This window comes from Carassius gibelio, chromosome B18, assembly GCF_023724105.1.
Source record: "Carassius gibelio isolate Cgi1373 ecotype wild population from Czech Republic chromosome B18, carGib1.2-hapl.c, whole genome shotgun sequence".
Lineage (NCBI taxonomy): Eukaryota > Metazoa > Chordata > Actinopteri > Cypriniformes > Cyprinidae > Carassius > Carassius gibelio.
This window is the reverse complement of record NC_068413.1, coordinates 7577878-7596833: the sequence shown is the minus strand read 5'-3', so window position 1 is coordinate 7596833 and position 18956 is coordinate 7577878. Positions and strand designations below refer to the sequence as shown.

Sequence of the window (18956 nt, the reverse complement as noted above, 5' to 3'; positions counted from 1 at the left end):
AGAATCACCAAGGTACTGGGTTACTCCGCATCGGTACCCCTGAAGCAATCTAAAATAGTCAGAATATAAACACTTATTATAGGTGCACCCTAGTGATTCAGGACAGGCTAAAAACACGGTTTGGAAAATGGATTCATGGTGTACTCGCTTATTATATACATTTTGTATACTTTGAACACACACAAACAAAAAAAATTACGGACCGCAGCTCTGATTGGTTCTTTCTCTTAGCGCTCCCGGTAAGAAACATTACTTCTGAATATACTGAATTCAAGGTTATTAAATGTAAAGTTGCCTACTAAATATACTGCTGGGTAGTTTAATCTACAACAATGCATCATGTTTGAAAATACCATATTTTTAGCTTTGCTGTCTTTGAGAAAAAAAAAAGAAAACTTAGTACTTCATATTTGTTCAACAATACTTAACGAATATACTTACAGTCCACCTCTGATTATTTTGAAAATGAAAGTATAAATATTTTGTCAGACACATTTTGCTATCAAAGGCTGCATCTGAAGGACTCGGACCAGTCGAACATAGCACTCTGAAAGCTGCCACTGAACATTGAGCTGTACAATGCTCTATTTTTATTTATTTTTCAGAATTTTACTGTATTTTCGCTAACTTGTCTACATTTGGTCACCTTGGTCAAGATAAAAAAAAATTGCACCTTTGTAAGATATCAGTCAGCATTAGAACTGCTATGTGTGTGTATGTGTGTGTGTTTTGTAATTTTTCATATGTATCATTACATTATTCAAGCTACAAGACAATTCATGCATTTTAAGTTGTAATCCAACAAAGGATGCAGCAAACCAGTGTAACTTACCTGGCCTCGGTCCTGGCAAAGCCTGACGTACAGCACCGTCTCCGTCCATTATGATGTAAAACACAGGGTGACCAAACATGCCATTTTCCCAGGACACGTCCTGTTTTCTATATTGCCTAAAATATCAACACTTTTGCTTTGTTTGCACTGTGCATACCAACTGTTGTATGACAAAGTAACGTGAGAGCTCTAGAGATCAGACAGCTTCTTGTGTTTTTGAATTTTGTCAATGAAAATCTCAGAGCAGGCAGCCCTCTAGGGGCCCTTAGGCTAGCCCTAAGTGGGCCCATAAAGTGCCAGTGCAGGCTTGTTTGCAGGGTCTGCTGCTTATATCTTCATGCAAGATACCATAGGACACCTTCAGGAATCTACGCCTCAGTGGGTCGGCTCGGTTTTGACAGCATGTTAGGCAGGTGATCATAAATGTTTTGGTTCATTGTATAATGTTTATTTGTTAGTAAGTTACTAAAATCAGCTAAATACCATGTGTACAATGTAATTCTGAGCCATATTTATCTGACCTGGATCAACATGTTGAGGGATAGGTTTCCAGCATGGATTCTGCCAAGCTTAGGTTTGGTTAAACTCGCCTGCACTGCCATCTAGTGTCATTAGAATGAAATAAAATAAATAAAGTCAAGGTCGCATGCATGTTTTTTTTTCTCAATTGGTAGGCTACTTATTTTTAATTTCATTATGCAATTATTTTAATTATTAAAATTGTACATGTTGAAATTGCTAAATGTAGGTTATAATACATAAAATATACTATCGGGTTCTTTACATACACATTTCTGTTTTCTTTTAACTTCAATGCTTTTTTCTAGAAGTTAAGGTAAAGAAGAAAAAAGCTATTTATACAAATAATGACTTGAATGCAACTTTCCTATGTAACATCAACGGATGAATGAGATGAGAGCACGCTACAGACGTGATCCTTACGCTACCCCACTGATTTATGGGAAGTGTAGTCCCAGATTCGTACATCACCCTGTTACATGATTAACGAATTCACTTTTAGATACTAGTTAAAATGGCTTTCAAAACCTAAATAATCATGAATAACAAGGACGTTTCTTCGTACGTTTTTTTAAAAATAGATGTTACAAAATCAGTCATCCTGATTTATACCTGATTCTGTTATAAACAACGTCTAATAATTAACTATAACTCAGTAAACTAAGTGACTGGCCCTATAACTAAACTAACTAGCTAAATGTGAATAGCAGTGGAGTAATCAACTTATCACGTGGTCACAGAAAGGAAAGCTAAGATGCTTGACATTTGCTCAGAGTTTCCATGAGGTTACAGCTCATGCGAGACTACGAGATCTACAGACTTTCTTACCTGAATCTGTCTAAATAAACACGAGGTCATCACGCAGTACTGCTCGCTGCACAGGGCACACCTCTCACACGCATATACTGTACATATCAACACAATACAGATATGCTCCACCTCCATTGACCTGAGGAGACAAGGCACCAGACCGAGCCACACAGACAGAGCGTGCTTATTTCACTTTAAACGGAGCTGGATTCTGTTCTAACGTGTAATATTTTTCGGATAAACATCCTGTGTGAAACTATAGCAGAGGCATTGTACATTTGGTTCAACTCTTTTCCCTTCCAGCAGCCCGATTCTCAGATCACCCGCGAACGACAAAAGCGGTAAGTGGCACAGACGTGTCGAATCGTCAAAATAACTGGCTTGTCTGGAAACATCTGTGATCGCACGATTTTGCTTAATAGAAAGAAAGAAGTAAGCTAAGGTATTTACAGCATGTTTTATTACATCAGCATGGCTTTGACTGTGGATTAAAAAAAAGAAAAGATTTAGACCGTAAGCCTACACTAGTTGCCCATGTCTGTTAGAGCAGGATCAGGTGCCTTTGTTTCCCACGCTGCAGAGTGATGGTGCGAGTCAAAGTTTCTTTATAATGCGCAACAATAGGGCATGTGGTAAACAAATATAGGCAAAGGCTGAAAATGTACTGTAGTTGGGTCATGCCTTATAAAATTTGCCCTCTGTGTTTCCTATGAACATTTGTAAACAATGACAATAAATGGTTTTGAATATAGAATTATAGGCACATTATTGTTGACTTTCTGTATGAAAGATGTGTTTTGCTTAATTAATATATAAATAAACCTTGTAGATTCATGACCTTCAGCACCAGGCTTGCAGTGACTAAATTAACTGTAAAACTATTACCTGATGGCACAATCAATTAAGAAACAAGAAGGCATTATTTTCAGATAAATTGTATATATAAATGGAATATGCGTTTTAAAATCACATTTTTCAATGGAAAAGGGACCCAGTTTCATGTAATGACCAAGTTTCTGCAAGCTCCACAGAAACAGACAGGCTAATAGTTCAAAGTTAGAGACTGAACATACAACATATAAACACACATACAGTATGCACATTCTAGTGATATAATTATTTCTACAATATGGACTCAAGAATATCACTTAAGAACGCTGTATGATAAACTACAAACTGCCTTTTGAGAATGTGGTAAATAATCCTCCTGACTTGTTGAAAATTGCATAACGTTTATAGGGGCTTTCAATGTCTGGGTGCTTAACATCATAAGTATTGGTAAAAGCAGATTAACCCATTTAATCCAATTCGTGAACAAAATTTATGTTGGAGTTCGAATGGCCTTAAAAGAGTTATTGGTGCGTTATACAGAGGTCTTATTGAGTAACTTTCTTTAGACGCAAGGGGTCTAAAATGAGCATACTGTACATGGCTAGTTCTACAAGAGTTGAAATAAACATAGTGGGTGGCTTTTCTAATTCTTTCTTGCTTTTCAGAAGCTCCACAGACATGGATTTTGGGATTGGACACATTTTTTGTGGGAATGACTCTAACCAAACTTGCATCTGATTCTTTCTCAGTCCTATGTTATATATATAATGCCGGATTACTCAAGATGACTGAGTTGAATTATGCTTTCATAAGTGAAAACAGGAAGGAAGTGGATACAACTTTGGACTGGAGTTACATAGACTGGCATGAAAAGAAAACGGTCAGAGGGACAGATGCACAGACCCAAACCCAGTGCCTACAAAGTGAAGACAAAGACACACAAACTGCTAGTCCTTTCTTAATGCGAATAGATTTAGGAAGAACGCCCTCCAGACTGGGGTACGGTTCCCTTACGGAGTCTGACGGCATGCCTCCACACTTATTTCAGTTTGACAGACAAGCTCCAGGCCGCATCTCCACGTCTCCTACTCTGAGGAGAATGAGGAGCATGAGAATCTCCTACCGAGATCCAAGCAAGTCAGACGGTCCTTTAGGAGAGGAGTCTCCCACTCCCACGAGTCCCCTTTCTCCATTATTCCGGCAGATATCTCCACTGGCGGTTCAGTCGGATGGAGAGAATGGGAACATTGAATCTTTAGAGATTCATGGGACAATAAGATCACACAGATCAAAGACCCTTGACAATGGAGTCATTTGCAAAAGCAAAGAGTCTCATGATTCAAAAGAGCCAGTTTCTGATGATAATGAGAGCACAACCGATGACAATGACCAGGTATAAATGAGTTCAAGATGTCTTAATTTTTTTATGTCATTAAAAAAAAAGTTTCAAAATTAAAAATGTATTTTCTAATATAGGTTTTGCATTCCAAACCCTAAATATATATGAACATTAATTATGATACTTCGCTGAAATTTATTAAGTAGCGCTCCGGATACTTGATTCTGAAGTCAGTAAAATTTTTACTGATATTTAAAAAAATATATATATTCCATGCTGTCCATGGCAAATGCAACTGGCACCTTTCTCTGTATTATGGTATAATCTATTTTATTTTACCAGAAGGTTGAAGGTATACAAGTAAAATAATAAATAAATAAATGTACTTAAATTCAAATTAATGTATTTAAACTCAAATAATATATTTAATGTCCACTTACGTATTTTTTTATTTACTGGTTGCATAAAATGTGCTTTTTTATATATATATTTTAGTTTTCATTTTAAATTGTATTCTTTTTTTGCCAATTAAGTTTATTTTTTATTTTAATTATTTTATTAATTGTTTTAATTATAGTTCAAATTAAAATTGTATTTATTTCCATTCAGTAGTTTTAGGGCTTCAGATTAAGCTTATTTCATTTAGCTGCCAAGACGACATTTCTAATTTATATATTTTTTTCATATAGTATTTATATTTTATATATTTGAGATTTATTTCAACTAACAAACATGCTTTAATATTTTTAATTTCTGTTAACGATATTAACCCTTGTCCTGATCACACTTTCAATGTTAATTTGATCTGATGGCTTGATATCATAATTTTAAAACCATGAGCTGATCAAGGAAAGTAGACACAATCACTGGTGAAAAGCTCCCAAATGGCTTCCTGTTTACGGTAGTCTTCTGGATTCTCTGCTGTTGATATCAGTCCTCTGTTATCATATGTGATAATACGATCTTTTATTCAAATGGCAAGAGTCTTTCCGCTCTTGGCAAAGAAAGCCTGTCTCATTCTTCTTCAAACTCTCCAAGTAATAGTTCACAATAAAAGCTTTTGACTGCAATTGAATCAGTTGATTCATGCACTGACAGCTTTGAGAAAACCCTCTGATGAGACTCTCTTCACCACAGTCAGCAATCACCAAATAATGGAAGGGTGACAGGGTCAGTGAAGGATCAAAAGTATAAAAGAGAATCCCCATTCACTCTTTTCACCCACTGATCCAAGCCTTGCCACAATAGAGTGAGATATCAGTAGTGAGAACTATAGGGGTCACATTTTATGATGATATCCACTGAAATTTATACTTTGCAACTGCTGACCAGAGTTTTTTCCTCAAAGTACATTACTTACGTCTTGCTGTCTCTTCTTTTGATTACAGACCAATGATCCCTTCCATGAAAGGTATGTGATCTGTCTCTTTCTAATGTTTTGCATAAACCGTCCCCACATCAGTCATATTTGCATGTGAACCATAATTCTTCCCTCTGTGTTCTAGTCACTTGTTCTGTATCAAACCAGCATTTCCTTGTTCACTTAAACTATTTGTCCTGTACTAGTTGCTCAACATCTCTAATTTGTAGTGTTGTTTCATTAATCCAGGAATTTGTTTGTGTGGAAACACACTCTTTGTGGTAATGAGGCCAAAGCAGGACAGTTTTTCAGTAGAGCGCCACCATGCTGATGCAGGGGGAGCTGGGGTAGAGGGAGGTTCATTGTTCACTGTATTGCTGCTTTGTTAGTTGCGCATGAACTTTTAAAAGAGCGCTATTAGAGTCTCATCGTTCAGCCTAGACAAACTCTCATTAGTGCTGCTTTTCCCCCCGTAGGGCCTACTGTGCTTGCACCATTGGTCATCTTTTCAGCGGTTGATAATTAGGCAGCTATTGTGGCCTTAATTACAGTATGGCACCATCTGATTGCAGTGCTCATCCCTGGATGGCGATTGGATGGGACAGTTATTCATTATTCCGTGGAGGTGCGAGCACAAAGCTCCCTTCTTTGTGATTGTGCCGGGGTTGGGATAGTCAGCACAGAGGGCTGCTTCATTCTAGGACTGCATTGTGGGTGTGCCTCCAGATAACAAGCCATTAGCAGTGACCTGTTTTTAATGTCGGTAAAAAGGAGATGCGCTGAGTGACTTTTACTTGTATGGTTTTAAAACCTAATGTACTGGCATCTGTGTTTCTGTTTGCACTTGCAAAGGAGAAGTTAGAAGTGTAAATAGCGAACACATGAGGCTTTTTATTAGCCCCTGTATCTCTGAAAAAGTCCAAAAGGATGCAAATGATAAAGTAAAATGTTAATAAGGAAGTATTTGATGGGTTCACTGTGCCAGGTGCCGTGGGAATGGGTGTTCACTTTATAATGCTAAAGAATTTATATCTCATAGCAACTGTATATGACTCGAGTGTTTATTGGTATATGATCGCATATTTACTGTGATGAACCCAGAAAGACTGATAATCTATCTGCAGTTGTTATTATATTTAGTTCTTCAGTTAGTGAACTTATGTTGGCTTAACAAACTCAAGCTATGTACACCAATCTTGTTACAGACTTTGAGTCTCATCCATCCATCCATCCATCTGTGATGCACCGAAATAATTATTCACCAAAAATTAAATTAAAGTTTTAATTAAGCCTAAAACCAAAAACAATTAGCCAGTTAATCAATATATATATTTTTAAATAATCAACTGAATTGTATATAAACATAATTCAGTTTTTAACTTGTTAATCATATGAATATGTTTCTACTGCAGTTTTTTGTTAATTTCTACTTAATTTCTAACTTTTAAATGGTTGCTGTAATAATTAACTGAAAGATTTATTCAAAAATACATTAAATAATGAATAAAACATGATAAATAAAAAATGAATGAATATGATATATAGCACATATTTAATAAAATCCTCATCTCGAGAGTTATTGGTCTAGCTCCGGCAGGTCCGTTAAACTGATGTTCATTTGATGTTTTCTTTACTGTTTACGTTCACTTAAAACAACCGACTGTGCTTTCAAGGATACTCTTCAAGACAGCCATTGGTATTGGTATTCACCTGCTGTCTGAGAAGGCTATTTATTTGTGCACTTAAAGTGTGTGCACGTTGCACATAGAGCGCTCTATCACATGTCTTGGGCTTAAATGGCTTAAAATGACTTTAATGTTTAAACTGACAAAGCTTAAAATGTGAGAGTGAAAAACTTTCTTGAGGAAGCAGCACTGGCCTGATCATTAAGTTTTTGGGGACTAGTCAGAGGGAGTCAGATATCTCCCTAGTGGATGGCTAAAGATCTGCTAACTCATATTCATAAATCCACAGGGGGACGTCTCTGATCAACATATACTCGCGGCCCCCTTGATAATGTCTTTACCACAGGTTGAAAGCCCCTGGTCTAGCTAAATAATGAGGTGTGCACATTAAATGGTTTTCTGAGGTAAATGTAACATGTGAAATTAAATCTTTACGATCTGTTTTATTGACATCTTTCTGCCTTTGAAACATTGCGATAACGAGATGTGATACATTTCAGTAAGTGAGTTTTTTCAACACATCTTTTAATGTTCATTCATGTGTATTGTGTGCTATAACTAGTAGTAAAGAGGAAAATATGATCGATCCGTCACGCCACATTTAAGTGACATTTATTGTTTGAATTTTGCAATACATTTGAAGGCGTCCCATACTGTTTATGACTTTCAGATTTCTAGGCTTATTAATTTTCAGATAAAGATTTGTCAAGTCAACGTTTGTCTTGATCAACTTTAGTTTTTTAGTTGTAGCAAAAACAGAATTGTATTTATTACGATTAACTCTTACTTACAAGCTCTTATTGCTCTCCCATACCTGCACCTGAAGAGGAAAACCCCTGTAAAATGTTTATTGACACAAATCACATAGTGGCACATCATTGAGTCTCTGTACAGCTGGATGGGCACAACGCTGAGAGTAACTCTAACAAAAACCAGACTGTCTAGTTGTCTGTGGAAAACGGTCATAGCTCTGTCTACAAGCCCTTAGGATTTTATGTCAAAATGTAACAGAGGAACTGAAGCATAGCAGAACAGAACACAAAATCACTATACGGAACTATAAACTTGTTTAATCTAATGTATTGGTCATAAACTATAATGACTAGGAACTGCACAAGACCAAACTCTAGGGTTTTCTATATTGTTTCCAATCCATAAGTGAGCTCATGATTATAATCTTGACATTAACATTACATATAAACCATTTAAATTTTAATACCATTTTAGTTTCAAATTGAGTTCATTATTCGTTTTCAGAATTACTGGAACCTTTTTACCTTTATTTGGCAAAATCTAAAAAAAAAATTTGCATTTACTTTGCAGTTAACAGAAATGTTTTAAACAAATAGTGTTCATCATAATTCTGCCTTTCCTGTGTATTTAACCCTGGTAAATACACAAAAGCACTAGGAAAAAAAACTAGACAAACATTTGACTTGATTAACAATGACTTCACTCCTATGGCTGCAGGCAGAAAATCAGGATGCTTTCCACCCCTGCTGCTCTTTGTTCTTAACCAGTGGATATAATCAATCTTTCAATTTATCCAACTGTTCAGGTATCAGCTGACAGGCCTGTAGATCCACTATGCAATGATGTGCTTGTACAGCTGATACATGGCATGGTATTGTTTATCATCTTTGCAAACGCAGTTCCAGCCACCTAATACTAACAAAGCATGTTAGAAATGTGAACATGGAATTCTTTGATTTCCTGCTAAAGCAAATCTGTCTGGAATTTTCAAGTTTAGCATGGCTTGGATCTGCATAAAGAGATTATGCATTAAGTTTATCGAACCTTCTCTGATCAATTTAGTGGAATAATTATTTTCCGTGGTCTAAAGAGCTATTGTGTGGACTGGAGAAAATGTAGAAATCATTAGGCAGAATTGCAATTCACATGTAGATCTACTCTCTAAACTCGTCCAGTTTGTGGCGAAAGTGTCGTTATACAAATACGAAGCAAATAAATCTTAAATATGATGCTGTGTGGTTAACCAATATTATTTCAGTGAAGATCCATCATGCATAACTTTGAAAGGGTGGCTGCCTCAGGGGCCGGAATGTTCTCCGAACTCACCTGCTCTCTTCCGGTTTGCTTTTTCCCAGGCTCCAGGAGAGGAGGCGGAGCTCTGTGGTTGTGAGTCTTCCTGGATTGGACGTTTCCCCTGGAGATTTGTTCGTGTCCAATGGCGTTGCTGATATTTTAAATAAATCAGCCTATTCAGGTTAGTCATGCCTCAATGTCATGACTCTTTGTTTAATATGATTTGCCAACATGTGCTACTGTATACCTGTAGAATTAAATAATAAATGAACAAAAGTATATAATTCAGTTTTATAGCCCATCTCCAACTAGCAATACTTAATAAAATGCATGACTTTATGCAGAGCACTTAGTTATATTTCACTCTTTTACAGACACTAAGAAATCAAAGTGGCCTTTCTCAAGGCGAAACACAGTAAGTGTAAATATTCACATATTTTAACGTTTCAAATTCCATCATGCAGATATCTGTTTTGTGATGTTTTGATCTTGTGCCACTTCTGTGGTTGTTGTAATTTTTTTTATGCTTATGATGATATCTAGCACATAGTGTTCACTGACCCACTTTGAGCTTAATCAGATTTGAATGCACGCACCCCTTACCCCCAATCAATTCCATTAACAGTAAACAACAACAAAATGGACACGTCTAACAGAGCTCAAACATGTCATGCTATGTAATCTGCTCCACAGTTTGTGCTCAAAAAACAAAGAGACCTGTTGAGGGCAGGGCACTGTGATGTTGAATAAATGTGAGTGGTGTTTTCCAGCAGACAAAAGGAAAGACTTGCAGCGTAGCTGACATTGAAAAGTGTCTGGCTGGCATTCAGATCCAGGAATGGCGAGACACAGACTTTCAGACATATAAGGTAAGTGTTCAAAACTGATGCCTCAATACTGCTGTGAGTTGAAAACTCCCTGAGGTAAGCACATTAGTATTTATGCATGGCCATGGCCACACCCGAAGTTACTTGGTTAAAAAAAATTACAAATAGGTTTAACTATTCTTAACTTTTTTTTTACTGAGGGGATTTTGAATTTTTTTTTTTTTTATCACTCGATAATATGTGCATTGTAATTGAAATCAACAGATGTAAATAAATAATTTAAAGGTGCTGTATGTAAGTTTTTGACTCAACAAAAGCATACAATTTCCATAATATGTTTGCTGATATTTAAGAAACATGCTAAGTTAACATACTTGTTTATCTGAAAAACAATGCTACAGTCAGTTATTCTCTTTTGAAAATGTGCGTTTTGGGCCGGAATGCCTGTCGTTTAACGCCCACTGCCAGTTTACCTAGGGTGACCATATGCGCCGTTCATACGGGACACGTCCCAGCCAGGATTTTAATATTGTCTAAAATATCCAGGTTTTGGCTATTTGTACTGTGCAGGTTGATCGTTGTGATACATTCATGAGAGCTATAAAGAGCAGAGCAGACGGCTCCTTATGCTTTTGAATCGCTTTTACGTGTATGTTCGTTCGTTTGACTTGAAGGATTGTGGCGCACTTTGTTTTTTTTTTGGATTTGTGCGCAGCGACGCTTCAAGTCAATCGAACGAACAAACACGTGCGCATATTTGCATAGCTTTGATTGTTCCCTCTAGATCTCACTTTCTCACACGCAGCCCCACGATTGGTCGACTATGTACAATACCTGCATGTTATTGGTCAAGCTGCTCTGGATGTTTAAGGCATTATTAAAATTCTGGCTGGGACGTGTCCCGTATGAACGGTGCATATGGTCACCCTAAGTTTACCTAATTGTATCTTGGCACCCTGGGTTGCCTGTTCGTGGAAAACACAGCGTATTACATTTCATTCATCATCAAGTGCACTCGTTCCTGTTGGTGTCATCAATCTGGCAACCTGTGTGTGCATCAAGTCTGAGGGGGAGGGGCCGGGTGAAACAAAACCCTCTCAATATTTTGAATTTGGACTGCAATACCTAGTTCAACCACTCGGTGTCAATCCTACGTACAGCACCTTTGAAGTGTATTTAATGTTTTTTACTAGTCTGAAATCAAAGAGAAATCTACGTTTTGGCCTGTAACGTCTTGCCTAAAGGGGTCCCTTTTCTATCGTTTTTCAGGATATGTCTTTAGAGAACTTTTTGAGAGGTCACACTGAACTGGGAGCAGCTGAAAATCCAGAAGACTACCGTAAACAGGAAGCCATTTGGGAGCTTTTCACCAGTGAATGTGTCTACTTCCTTGATCAGCTCATGGTTTTAAAAGAGGTGTGAACACCGTGCCATCAGAATTACGGAATGTCGCATGTTTGTCGCATATTTACTGTAGCTGAAATTTACTAGCGAACCATTAGCTAGCACAAATGTTCTGGGGCCAAAAGACCATTGAATCACTTTTGTAGGAATAGAACTTACATGTGTTTGCTTTTGTTCTGCATGTAGGTGTTTTTGACCACACTAACAGACCTTCAGATGACAGAGTGTCTGCATGACATTGACTCCTGGAGGCTCTTTGCAAATCTCAATGAGCTCTGTCTGGTAAGACTTCAAGGAATTAAGTTGAAATGTGTGGCCCTGGAGCACAAAACCAGTCATAATAACATGGGTATATTTGTAGCAAAAGCCAACAATACATTGTATGGTTCAAAATGATCACATTTTCTTTTATGCCAAAAATCACTAGGATATTTAATAAAGATGATGTTCCATGATGATATTTTCTATATTTCCTACCGTAAATGTATCGGTTAAATTGTTGCATAGTTGTATACTTCTTTAAGAACTTAATTTTGACAAAGCGACTTTCAAATAGTTGCAGATTCCAGATTTTAAAATAGTTGTATCTCGGTCAAATATTGTCCAATCCTAACAAACCATACATCAATGGAAAGCTTGTTTATTCAGATTATTCAGATGATGTATGAATCTCAATTTTGAAAAAAAATGGACCTTTATGACTGGTTTTGTTCACATATGTGACACGAAAAAACCTTTCAGTTTTAAAATTAAGTCTTATGATGTCTCAATTTGTTTCTTACTGTATTGCAGGTTAGCTTTGGCTTGCTTACTAGCTTCTTGCGTGTCATTAAGGAGATGTGGACAAATCCAGACAGCTACAGTACTCAATCTTTTCTTGAACTCCTAAAAAAGGTAAGATACCATAGTTAGACATTTATATTTATATATATATATATATATATATATATATATATATATATATAATGTATATGTACATGCATATGTATATGTATGTGTGTGTGTGTGTGTGTGTTAGATTTTTAAAATGTTTTTAACAAAACATTACTCTTTTTCTGCATCTTCACATTCACTGGTGATTTTCTGCATCCATTACTCCAATCTTCAATGTCACATGATTCTTCAGAAATCATTCTGATATGCCGATCCAGTGCTATTATATTATTATCAATTTTGAAACAAACAAAAAAATGCTTATAGAAATAGAAAGTCATGGTCAGTGACCTTTAAACATAATGTATAACTTCCCAAATGTAAACTATTAGATTAGGCAGTGAGCAAATGATTGTTCTAAAAAAAAAAAAAACTGAACACCCTTAAGCATTTGTTCCTTATTTGCTGAAAGATAACAATGTTTTATCTCTATTGTTCTCTTCTGATTACTCTCCCATTGTGACTGTTTGCTTTGCAGGCGTTTGGTGACAGCATTTGCCATTGTCTACAGAAATACTGCCTGAATTACAGTACGGCCATCCTTTATCTGGACAGCCTGAAGCTCAGGGAGGACTTTGGCTGTTTCGTGAAGGTAACGGTGGCAAGCGTGATTTGACACGGTAAATCAGGGCTTGGTCTCAATACTGACAAGATCTAGGGAACAGGGCAAACATTACCACGTGAGGTTCAGGCCACTGTTGGGTGGTTGTCAGGAACAGGTGACAGGCTCGTGGGTGAAAGTGTGTTTACTCTGCTACTTTCCCTTTCTTACATTTCTTACATTACATTCTTAAGCTGTCTCCACATCAATTTTGCCCTGTCACTTCTAGCTTTTGCACCCAGTTGCACCCAAGGGATTTTGTTTGTCAGCTGATTTTAATTTAAGCCTCATTAGACTCTTAACATTCCAAATCTTCACTCTTTGTGTCATGCAGTGGTGTGAACGAAACGAACAGTGCCGCAGGCTCCAGTTGAAGGATCTGCTGGTGGTTCCTCTGCAGAGGTTTACACGGTACCCTCTGCTGTTGAAGAACATAGGGAAAAAGAGTTGCTCGGAGGACGAGGAGAACACCATACAAACCATCGTGGATCACATTGACAGAGCCATCTGTAAGTTGGTGGCATTTTTGTGACAGATGAAGGTACAGGTGCACTGACATAATTCTAGCCCTTACCGATAAGCAGATAATTAATTTCCTGTTATTGTAGCTGATAACTTTGGAAGGTTGTGTCCGCCACAGGATAAAATTTCTATAAAAAAACTAAAAATATTTATAAAAAAAAAAAAAAAAGAAGACTTTTTTTACTCTCAAATCTTAGAATTGCAGGATATAAACCTGCAATTCTGAAAAAAAGTCTGAATTGTGAGAATTTCTTTTTATTCCGTGGTGGGAAAAAAAATGCAATATGTTAGCTCATATATATATATATATATATAATATAACTCAACAGTGTTATTAAATGATTAACACTTTTAAAGACCAACTTTCAATGAGCATTTTTGTTTTCTTTTTTTCTTTTTTTTTTACAATAGTTGGTAAAATTGGTTTTCATTCTCTACAGTAATTGTGATGGATAATCTTGGTTTCTCAGATGAGGACACTTTGATCTGGTTTGGGTAAAACACTCAAGTCAAAGCAGGTGACATGTGACTTTTCCTGTTCTCTGACTGCCATCATAGGAAAGCTGTTTTTGAGGCGTGTAGTGACAGCCACTGTGCGATATGACACGCAGTGACTCTGTCAAAGACAAAACAGTTGAAAGTACGCCATGTTTTTGTAAGCTATGAAAATGTGACTTTTGAATTTACATGTCCAAGCCCAGTAATCTTTTTATGAAGCATTACACAACTTGTCATAAATCCATTATGTGTTTATCAAGTGCCCTGTGGAAGTGAGATGTATATCCAACATATACCATGTTGAAAGTTTTGTTTACAATATTTTTATATACATTAATTAACATTTGTTGTTTATAAGATCCTATAAAATATATTTATTAAATGCTTTTTTTTTTTATCAAAGTTTTATTAAAATGTAGAATTTACTATGAAAAAATAGTAATCGAAAAAGCCCCATGATGGCAATGACTGTGTATGTTATGAAAGAATATATTTATTTATTTATTTATTTATTTATATTATTTTTATTATTATTATTATTTTCTTTTTTTATTATTTTTTTTTTTTATTGTTTAATTTTAACAAGAATGTGAAAGAAAACACTCCATGATGGTAATGACTGTGTATGTTGTGGTAGTGATACAAGATTATTCTCATAGATTTTGGCAAAATATTTTTATATTATTTTACAAGCCAAGCTAGCTGGCAGTAATTAAACTTTTAACCGAAAATACACTGAAGTTGGTTGTTATAAATTCTATAATATTCTCTGCAGTGCTTGAGGTGATGGTAATAATCACACTTGTTATCCTGTCTTGACTTGTTGACCTGCTCCGGGGCTGATTTATGGCTAGACAGGCTTGAAATGATTATTATGGTTAATCTTCTATACAAAAGCAATTATTTTTTTAAATTCAAAACATTCCAGGATGGCAGCTGCTCATTTAAGCCAACTTTGTGACACCGTTCCCATACCCAATATAAAGGTGTGTGTGCACATCTCTTCTTGGTGACTTTCATGCAATTAAAAAATGAAGAGTTGTCAGATGGGTGTGGGGTTCAAACAACACGATTGTGTCATTGTTGATGAAAGATCCTTTACTTGGAACGCAGTAGGAAGAATCTACAATTAAATTCAGTTGATTGTCTCCAACTGAACAGCCAAAAACAGGATCTGTTTTACAGAAGCAGTAATGTTTGTTTTGGGCAGGTGTGGATGAACACGCTAACCTTTTGTAGCCAACCGCCTTTGTGTAGGCTGATGATACAATAGAGTTCCCACCCAAATCTCTCTCTCTTTCTCTATGTGTCTCTGTGTCTCTGTACAGATGATCTTGAAGGAAAAGTGAAGTGGTTGGACAACTATCAGAAGGTGAAGCAGCTGAAGGAAGCTCTGGTGTGGCTTCCTGTTTGGGAGCGAGACAAGAGGGCACATGTTCCTGAGGTTTATGTCAAAATCTGTATCTTCAAGCATACTATATTTTCATTTTAGTTCAATTTGAACTGCATTTCTAGAGATTCCAATGCTGTGTGTGTTTGATTCTTAACAGAATCTGAAGCACTTGCTAAAAGCTGTAACCCTTGAGAACCTGGTGTCTAATCGAAGTCTTCTGCACGATGGGAAGCTTGTTCTCATAGGTACGAGAAATAAGTCCGTTTTTCTCATTGGTCCATTTATGCTTTGTATGCTTACATTATTTTCTTTTGCACACAGAAAATGCAAAGATGCATGAGGTCTACCTGTTTTTATTCGATGAATTTCTTCTAATCACGAAGATCAAGCGAAGCAAAAAGGTGCGGTTATTGATCAGTATAAGTAGATTCGTTTCTTCTTAACTCTATTCCAGCATCTATGGCTGTATTCATGGCAAGAACTAGTTAATCTGTACTCAAGTCAATCTATATACAAGTCTGTTATACACACACAAATCTTTAATTCACCTAACGTGCACGTCTTTACGCTGTGGGAGGAAAGCAGAGTACCCAGCGTAAACCACACAGATCAGTATGAAGGGTGTTTCTAAAGATTGAAGGAAAGGGATGATTGTTTGGTGTTATTACTGTGAAAGGCTTAGCAGCCCCGTCTCTGTTGACAGAAATCAAAGCATGGGCGATGCATCAGAGCGTGTGACGGTGATGTGAAAATAGATTTGTTGATTTTGTCTGGGAGTGCTTATTGATTCGAGGCATTACTCCCTTTTACACGCTAAGGTTAAATAGAGATCAGTGGACTGTGTCAGATGATAATACTGTACTGGCTACTGTAAATGGAGATTAAAATATAAATATATTTATATATTTGATCTTATATGAGATGCTATTAAATTCACAGTTGAAGATAATTTTGCTAGATAATGTTGATAAAATGCTTAAGTCAACATGAAATAATTTACACTGCTGTTGTAAAGTTTAAGTCACCTAAGTTTTTTTTTTTGTTGTTAAAGAAAGTGATGCTTTTATCAAATCATGCAGTTCTTTTGAACTTTATATTCATCAAAGTGTCCTAAAAAAAAGGTCTCCACAAAAACTTTAAGCAGCAAAACTGTTTTCAACATTGATTCTAAGAAAATCTTGAGCACCAAATCAGCAAATTTGAAAGATTTCTGAAGGACACTGAAGAGTAATGGCTGCTGAAAATTCGGTCCAATCTCATGCTATATTTATTATATGCTGAAACACTTTCTTTCACTTGGAAATACAGCTCAATACAGAAGTAAAATAGGTTTCCTGTGCTGTTTAATGCTTACTTCAGTACAAGTAAGGCAAAACTTTTAAACAGCTAATATCATAGTCTTGTGTTTATGTATTGTAGAGGTCTGGCGTGGTGGAGTTGAACCCCCTGCGTTCGGTTGTGGGTCAAGAGCTTGATCTGTTATTACAGGAGGGCTGTAGCTTCATTGTCCTGGACCAGCCCATCTCTCTGGACCGCCTGCAGTTAAAGAACATAGACCAGCTCAACGCCACAGGTGCCGGCAGCACGCACAAACATACCATGACGCACTCTTTGGATTAAGCTCATGTTGCAGTTGTTACGTAATTATTTCGTAATCTAGAAATTTCCATCGAGGATGGACCAGCCCATGTGTGATCAGCACTGATAATAGTGTAGATACAAACACTGAAGTTCACTCTGATGGACTGATAGTTTATCTCTGAATGTTTCAGCATCTGGTCTGCCCAATTCCTTCATAATAATGCACCAGAATCGTTACCAGCAGTGCATCGGAGTCTTCATTCTGCAAGCCCAGACTGAATCTGTGAAGGTGAATATTTTGGCTATGAATTTAAGGCGTTGATTTCCATCCAACACCCATAATTCACAAACTTAACCAGTGCTGGCATGTCAAACATCATTAGATTATTCAGTATCAGTGTCTATTTGGCATGACATTACTTTGTGTGTTAATGGCAGATGCTTTCTCTTTCTAATTTTTTCTGGAAAAAGTTATGGTTTACTCAAAAATATTTCAACATTAATAACAATAAGACATTTTTCTTAAGCACCAAATCAGCATATTTGAACGATTTCCAAAGGAACATGTGAATCTGAGGACTGGAGTATTGATGATAAAAATTCAGCTTTGCCATCACAGGAATAAAAACATTTTTAAATATATTAAAACAGAAAACAGTTATTTTAATTTGTAATGATATTTCTGTATTTGTACTTCAATAACTACAGTCGTGTTAAGCATTAGAGACTATTTGAATGGAAGTGTACTTGATTGGAGGAAAAAAAATCTGATATCTTAAATTTGTCAAGGTTACAAATTGGCAATATAATCTAACAGTGGTATTATTAACGTAGCTTTTAGCTCAAATCACAAACATTTATGTTGTGTATGTTTCAGAAAGCGTGGGTGACGGAGATCGAGGATGCCAGCAGTTCTCTGCTGAAGCAGGACTGTCAGCAGCCGCGGGTCAAGAACTCTTTTCTGGAGTCTTCACAAATATAATTTATACAGAGACTTTGTAGAAAAATCTTCCCCAAGCACAGTAGTGGTCCAAAAGTGAAAATTCTGTCATCATTTACTCCCCTTCGTGTTATTCCAATCATGACAGGCTTTTTTTACGAGAGAATGTCTGTTCTTTTTTTTCATACAGTAAAGCAGGACTGAAGCTGTCAAGCTCTTAAAAGGACAGAAATCACCATGAAAGTATTCATGTTTTCTGTATGACTCAAATTGACTGCAAAACATCTTTTTATTTCCTAAAAAGAAAACGATAAGGGGTTGAAACTTTTTTTTTTGTTGTTGTTGCAAAAAATTTACATACATCACCACTGTGTAAAAGTAGTAACACAGAACAGTTGAAAGTTCCACAAAAGGAACAGCTTTTCAATTTTTGGAATGTTGCACATTCCTATAACGCAAATAAATAATGATGAATCTGTGTCACAGAGAGTGACATTATGTGTTGTGGGGAAAGTTAAATGCTTAGATACAGTAAAGAATGGACTGTTTGTGTTGTAATACTTTGTGCAATAGGCAAAATGCTAATTTGTATAAATTAAGATCTTCTTTAAAATAATGTTATGCATCACATAACATTGTTCTGTGAATAATTCACTTGTTTGACCATGAAAAATAAAATATAAAGTTTTTATACAATAATGAAGAAAGTATTTCATTTAAAAGTATAAACAGGACATCAGTAAAACTATAAAAAAGTATTTGGTAATTTGAAATGAAGCTTAAATGAAATATAATTGATAGATAATGTTATATATATATATAAACTGAATAACAC

General features: G+C 36.2%; 1 protein-coding gene across 2 annotated transcripts; it reads left to right on the top strand.

The window, feature by feature from the left end:
- The first annotated feature begins 2113 nt into the window (after nt 1-2113).
- On the top strand, nt 2114-18828 carry LOC127976963 (pleckstrin homology domain-containing family G member 7). Of its 2 annotated transcripts, none has more exons than XM_052581557.1 (17): nt 2114-2502; nt 3658-4385; nt 5720-5742; nt 9485-9603; nt 9797-9837; nt 10196-10291; nt 11519-11665; nt 11840-11935; nt 12446-12547; nt 13065-13178; nt 13522-13696; nt 15536-15651; nt 15758-15845; nt 15922-16001; nt 17020-17173; nt 17373-17470; nt 18059-18828. In XM_052581557.1, the coding sequence occupies exons 2-17, from the start codon at nt 3705-3707 to the stop codon at nt 18161-18163; spliced, it is 2235 nt and encodes a 744-aa protein (XP_052437517.1). In that variant the 5' UTR covers nt 2114-2502; nt 3658-3704; the 3' UTR covers nt 18164-18828. The 2 variants fall into 2 exon arrangements, with proteins under 2 accessions (XP_052437517.1, XP_052437516.1); XM_052581556.1 differs by having other exon boundaries at nt 2117-2502; nt 10193-10291.
- Nucleotides 18829-18956: the final 128 nt, after the last annotated feature.

What these genes read in the sequence shown, in the direction of transcription:
- LOC127976963 (XM_052581556.1), top strand. Translation starts at nt 3,705, where the DNA reads ATGACTCTAACCAAACTTGCATCTGATTCTTTCTCAGTCCTATGTTAT. An exon ending in ACTTTGGCTGTTTCGTGAAG is followed by an intron (nt 13,179 to 13,521) that starts GTAACGGTGGCA and finishes TGTGTCATGCAG; the next exon opens with TGGTGTGAACGAAACGAACA. An exon ending in CCCAGACTGAATCTGTGAAG is followed by an intron (nt 17,471 to 18,058) that starts GTGAATATTTTG and finishes TGTATGTTTCAG; the next exon opens with AAAGCGTGGGTGACGGAGAT.